This window comes from Nerophis lumbriciformis, linkage group LG35, assembly GCF_033978685.3.
Source record: "Nerophis lumbriciformis linkage group LG35, RoL_Nlum_v2.1, whole genome shotgun sequence".
Classification (NCBI taxonomy): domain Eukaryota; kingdom Metazoa; phylum Chordata; class Actinopteri; order Syngnathiformes; family Syngnathidae; genus Nerophis; species Nerophis lumbriciformis.
In genome coordinates, this window is record NC_084582.2 from 13,159,940 (window position 1) to 13,165,827 (window position 5,888).

At 41.3% G+C, this 5,888-nt stretch overlaps 1 protein-coding gene across 1 annotated transcript; it reads right to left on the bottom strand.

The window, feature by feature from the left end:
• Nucleotides 1-3,822: 3,822 nt before the first annotated feature.
• Nucleotides 3,823-5,275, bottom strand: tmsb2 (thymosin beta 2). The gene is made up of 3 exons (XM_061927734.2): nt 5,114-5,275; nt 4,309-4,413; nt 3,823-4,194 (listed from the first exon to the last, which is right to left on the bottom strand). The coding sequence occupies exons 2-3, from the start codon at nt 4,406-4,408 to the stop codon at nt 4,157-4,159; spliced, it is 138 nt and encodes a 45-aa protein (XP_061783718.1). The 5' UTR covers nt 4,409-4,413; nt 5,114-5,275; the 3' UTR covers nt 3,823-4,156.
• Between the last annotated feature and the right edge of the window lie 613 nt (nt 5,276-5,888).

Below are 5,888 nucleotides of genomic sequence, written 5' to 3' on the forward strand. Positions count from 1 at the left end.
TGGTGCAAAACCAGGATCATCCATCCATCCATTTTCTACCACATGTCCCTCTCGGGATCGCGGGGGGCTGGAGCCTATCCCAGCTGCATTTGGGTGGAATTTGGGTACACCCTGGACAAGCGGCCACCTCATCACAGGGCCAACACAGATAGACAGACAACATCCACACTCACATTCACACACTAAGGCCAATTTAGTGTTGCCAATCAACATATCCCCAGGTGCATGTCTTTGGAGGTGGGAGCCAGAGTACCTGGAGAGAACCCACATAGTTACGGGGGAGAACATGCAAACGTTATTATTATTAGTAGTAGTATTAGTAGTAATATTATTATTGTTATTAGTAGCAGTAGTATTGTATATTTCATTGTACTTATTTCTATTTTATCATTATATTTTATATTTTATCATAGAGACAATGTGTATAATTATCATCATCATTATTATTATTATAGTAATAGTACTTATTATTATTATAATTAGTATAGTGTAGTGCCATGATTGTGATTTTTGTCTATTTCCTCGACAAATAATTGAGAGATGGTGCAACAACTGAATTATTGTTGTTATTATTGTTAGTGTAATTATTATTATTAGTAGTAGTAATTATTATTATCAATAGTAGTAGTGCCATGATTATGATTTTTTTCTATTTCTTCCAGAAAATAATTGAGGAATGGTGCAAAAACGGAATTATTGTTATTATCATGATTATAATTATTATGCAGAAGTATAATATAGGGAATAAGCGGTAGAAAATGGATGGATGGATGGATAATATAGTCGTATTAGAGTAGTAGTGTGGCATCAGCGGTTTGTTTTCTCCCTCCCTATGATAAAGTGATATTAAAAAGATAATTCATGTAACTCTAAGCCGTGTTGGTGCAATGAATTGTGATTGCTGTTGTGTTAAGGCGAGGGCAATGGTGCCATTAGAACACAGAAAGAGAAAGACAGACATGAGATTTAGAGCTGTTCTATAACTGTTATGTAATGTTGAAATAGTAAATACATCAATCAATCAATCAATCAATGTTTATTTATATAGCCCTAAATCACAAGTGTCTCAAAGGGCTGCACAAGCCACAACGACATCCTCGGTATAGCCCACATAAGGGCAAGGAAAAACTCACCCCATCTATAATAGGGTGGCTAAACTTTGAATTAAATGCAAACATACCCTTACTGTGGATTATATCATCAGTACATTCTAAGTAACTGTCAGAAAGCGTTTTAGTCTTATCTTATTTTGACGCAGTATTTTAAGATGTTCGATTTCCTGTGCTCTTATTTTGGCGATCTAGGCTTGGACGTAATTTCCTGTTTGTAGAGTTTTTGAGTAATATGGGCACTTGGTTGATGGTGTAAACAGCATCGTGTGCGTGCCTGACTAAAATGTAAGTATACGTCGAATATAGCACGGTTATTAATGCTAAAATGCCTATAATGTGTTGGATTTAGCCTTAACCAAGTGTTTGTTTGCGACAATGTTTCTGCATGACGATATAATTCGCCAGCTCAACTTTCGCCCTGTTAATGGCGACATACTTTTTGGTACACAGTAGTTACCCTATCTTACCACTAGAGGGCGACACAGACCACGTTTAAAGCACTATCTAAATCAACAGTGCTTATTCTCCATTCATTTCTAATGGACTGATTTAATAGTCCATGTACATTTGTTTGTATATTTTTTTGTTTTTTTTAATATTTAATATTATATTATATATATATATATATATATATATATATATATATATAACATTATGCATATCCTGTTATATTATTGCATATTATATTGCCTAAAGACTTAGACTTAGACTTCCTTTTTATTGTCGTTCAAATTTGAACTTTACAGCACAGATAAGAACGAAATTTCGTTACATAAGCTCATGGTAGTGCAGGATAAAAAAGCAATAAGGTGCATATATAAATAAATAAATATATATAAATATATATAAATGATAAATGATAAATGGGTTGTACTTGTATAGCGCTTTTCTACCTTCAAGGTACTCAAAGCGCTTTGACACTACTTCCACATTTACCCATTCACACACACATTCACACACTGATGGAGGGAGCTGCCATGCAAGGCGCTAACCAGCACCCATCAGGAGCAAGGGTGAAGTGTCTTGCTCAGGACACAACGGACATGACGAGGTTGGTACTAGGTGGGGATTGAACCAGGGACCCTCGGGTCGCGCACAGCCATTCTCCCACTGCGCCACGCCGTCCCTATATATATAAAAGAAATACATATATATAATTAAATAAATAGATTACTGTACAGATAAATATATTGCACTTTTTCACATGCGTCCACGTTTATGGATGTATGTTATATTGTCTTTTTTATTCCAGCGACTTAATCCATTTTGGGGGGAGTTGAGGGGATAATTTAATTATGATGCGTTCAAGAGTCTTACGGCCTGAGGGAAGAAGCTGTTACAGAACCTGGAGGTTCTGCTTCGGAGGCTGCGGAACCTCTTTCTAGAGCCCAGCAGTGAAAACAGTCCTTGGTGGGGGTGGGAGGAGTCTTTGCAGATTTTCTGAGCCCTGGTCAGGCAGCGGCTTTTTGCGATCTCCTGGATAGGAGGACGAGGAGTCCTGATGATCTTGTCCGCCGTCCTCACCACTCTCTGGAGAGACTTCCAGTCTGAGGCATTGCAGGCTCCAGTCCAGACAGGCTCTCTATAGTGCCTCTGTAGAATGTGGTGAGAACGGGGGGAGGGAGCTGTGCTCTTTTCATCCGACGCAAAAAGTGCATGCGCTGCTGAGCTCTTTTTACAAGAGCTCCGGTGTGTAGGGACCAGGTTATATTGTCAGTTATCTGCACCCCCAGGAACTCGGTGTTGCTTACTATCTTCACCGCTGTGCCGTTGATGAAGAGTGGAGCGTGGCTGGACTGGTGCTTCCTGAAGTCGACGATGATCTCCTTGATCTTGTTGACATTCAGGACCAGGTTGTTGGTTCTGCACCTCCTCCCTGTAGTCCTAATCATTCTTTGTATGTGTTCCCTTTAGTCCAACTTCACCATTAAAGAGACTCTCCGTGCCCTACTCTCTGACCGGAGTCCTTGTCGTAAGAAGATATCAGATCAGCATTCTGCACCCAGAGTACCCTACTCTATCACAGTAACAATGGTGTTTTGTTTGATTTCTGTCATTGATTTGCTTCTTAGCCAATCACAATCATCCGAACGCCTCAGTTCCCTGCCTAGCAACTGTCAGTTGAGAGCCACATATATTTTTGGGGCGTGTATTAATTCTGTGTTACTGTATGTACATACACGTAATGATGCCCCACTATATAATTAATAACACACACATGTGCATGCATCTCAAAATAAAATAATGTAATAGTAGTTTGATTTTGTGCCACTAATTGCTCGCTTTTGCTCTTCAGTTGAATTACTGGCTATATTTATGACGGTGATGTGGCTGACATCTTGAATCCTGTTCATCCTGGATAAGGATGGACTTATACTTTATTAGTGTTGCAGTTATTAGAATGCATTAGTGGAGAATTGCATTGCATCATGCATACTGAGAGTTGTGAGTCATGCATATTAGTTGGAAAGGCCTTAATTGTACTGGATCTTCTAGTGATGGTGCAGGTGTTCCTAATGTTGTGGCTATTAAGTACTTGTCTTGTGGTTAAACATTACATAGAGGTTACCTCCATTAGGGTTGATCATTTTGCACAAAGTGCTGAATAAGACCAATATCTTCTGCTAAAATGAACAAGGCGATTTGGTTCCACATCTTGATATTTATTACATAAAGAAAAGTGAAAAATTATTAAGAAAAAAATCCCACATGGTTTGGCTCTGGCGGATCTCCTTTACAGGAGACCCCCCCCACACACACACACACCCCCATCCCCTCATAGCCTGGTTGCCTGCCTCGTGATGCTACATCACAACACCACTCCTCCCTCCCCCGTTTGGCCATATTGGAGACAGGCAAGCAGGCTAATCCTTTCGCTGTCAAGGGGTAAAGAGACCCCAACAACCACCCACCCCCCACCCATCCGAGTCGGGGGAGCACCTTTATCTGAAGACAAAAGTAGGAGATCGGAAAACTGTGATGAGGAAAAACAAAGTGCATTTTTGCTGTGGCATCCCGGCTTCTTTTCTTCGTGTGCTTATCAGTCAAGGTGTGGCATCTCCTTTCCTCTCCTGCTCAATAGCTGAGAGGGGGAAAAAGGGGAGGGCGTGTGTCAGCATCGAGGACCACGAGGAGAGAACATGCTGTGAAATGTGTCGACTGAGTTACAGATGTGTTGTGGTGGGGGGGTACTCACTTTCTTTCGTGGGCAGAGGATTTTTTTCTTTTGTCTCGGTCTTCTTCAGCTTTGTCTTGTCGAAACGAGAAATCTCAGTCATGTCGGGCTTGTCAGACATTTTAGCTGTAAAGACAAAAACACAATTCAACCAGTTATTTGGTCTTGTCTATCGACTATTTAGATCGGGTAGATCGTCATAAATGGAATCGCAATCATGGTCACATATGTTCATATTTGAAGCGGTGACGTGAGAAGGGAGTGGCTTATTTTTTTTATTTTTTTATTTTTTTATTTTTTGGGCCAAGCCTGCACTCGTCCACATGGCCGCCGCCTCCATCATGATGCACTCCCTCCACATTCTACCCAAACTGTCTTTTCCTTTGTCTTTGCCATTCCTTGCCCGAGGCCTGCAGGTCTTTGTTCCGTCCCTCTGCGGTCCACCCCTTGCAGCCTCACGGTGCTCCACTGCAGTCCTTTTCCCTGACCTCGCCTCAGGTGGCCCAGTCACGCCATGCTCTGCCATGAAGATGCAAGCTTCTCCATGATGATATCATGTAGAATTATCCTCATTAGTGGGTAGTCTGACTAGAGCACATCTTAGTTCATGGATGAACTAATTACCCCCCTCCATTGTTCCTCCCTTCATCACTATCAGCACCACCATTCCTTTGCACAAATTTTCTCCTTGGGTGTCTTTCTGCTGGTTCAGCCACACCCCAATCCTTTGTCTGGCTCCCAGCAACAAGCCGCCCCCTCGCCCGGCCCCCACGGCGACACATGTGAAAACCACGTCGCACGACAGAATATATATATTCTTACTTACCTGTGTTTTTTGACTCAGCAGCGGGATGAAATCCACCGGCTTACAGGAGAGCTAGGAGGGCTAGCGGTGCAGAGAGTGAGAAGGGAGCTGCCGGTGTGTGCGTGCACGCCTGCCTGCCAGCATCCAGGGCGTGGGGGTTTAAAAGGAAGGGAGGTGGGGGGAGAGATAGAGAGGAGAGAGAGTGACTCAGGGCTTAGTCAGTCTACTTTTTTGTCATCAATATTCATGTTGTTAGGGGGAAAGCCGAGACTCATAGCGTGAGTCTGAGCTATTTTGCTAATATATTGTAAGAGGTCATATGTTGTGGTCGTTTTGGCAGATTTTGCACATTAAAGACGCTAAAACCTACCCAATACATTACTAAACTGTCTGTAGAAATGAATGCTGTCAAATTATATATTTTTTAAATCAGATTAATCACACTTTTAAATCGTGATTACCGTATGTATTACTGTATAATGCACAGGTTCCTTGACTGCACTTAAATGTAGAATATATATAGAATATATTTATATTATTCATATATTATTTATTATTATTATTATTGTCTATTGTGAGCGACCTGTGGTGCTGAGTTTCCCCCAGGGATCAATAAAGTACTTTCTATTCTATTCTATCTATTTTCCGGAGTATAAGTCGCTCCGGAGTATAAGTCGCACCGGCCGAAAATGCATAATAAAACATATATAAGTCGCACTGGGGTATAAGTCGTATTTTTTGGGGAAATGTATTTGATAAAACCCAACACCAAGAATAGACATTTGAAAGGCAATTT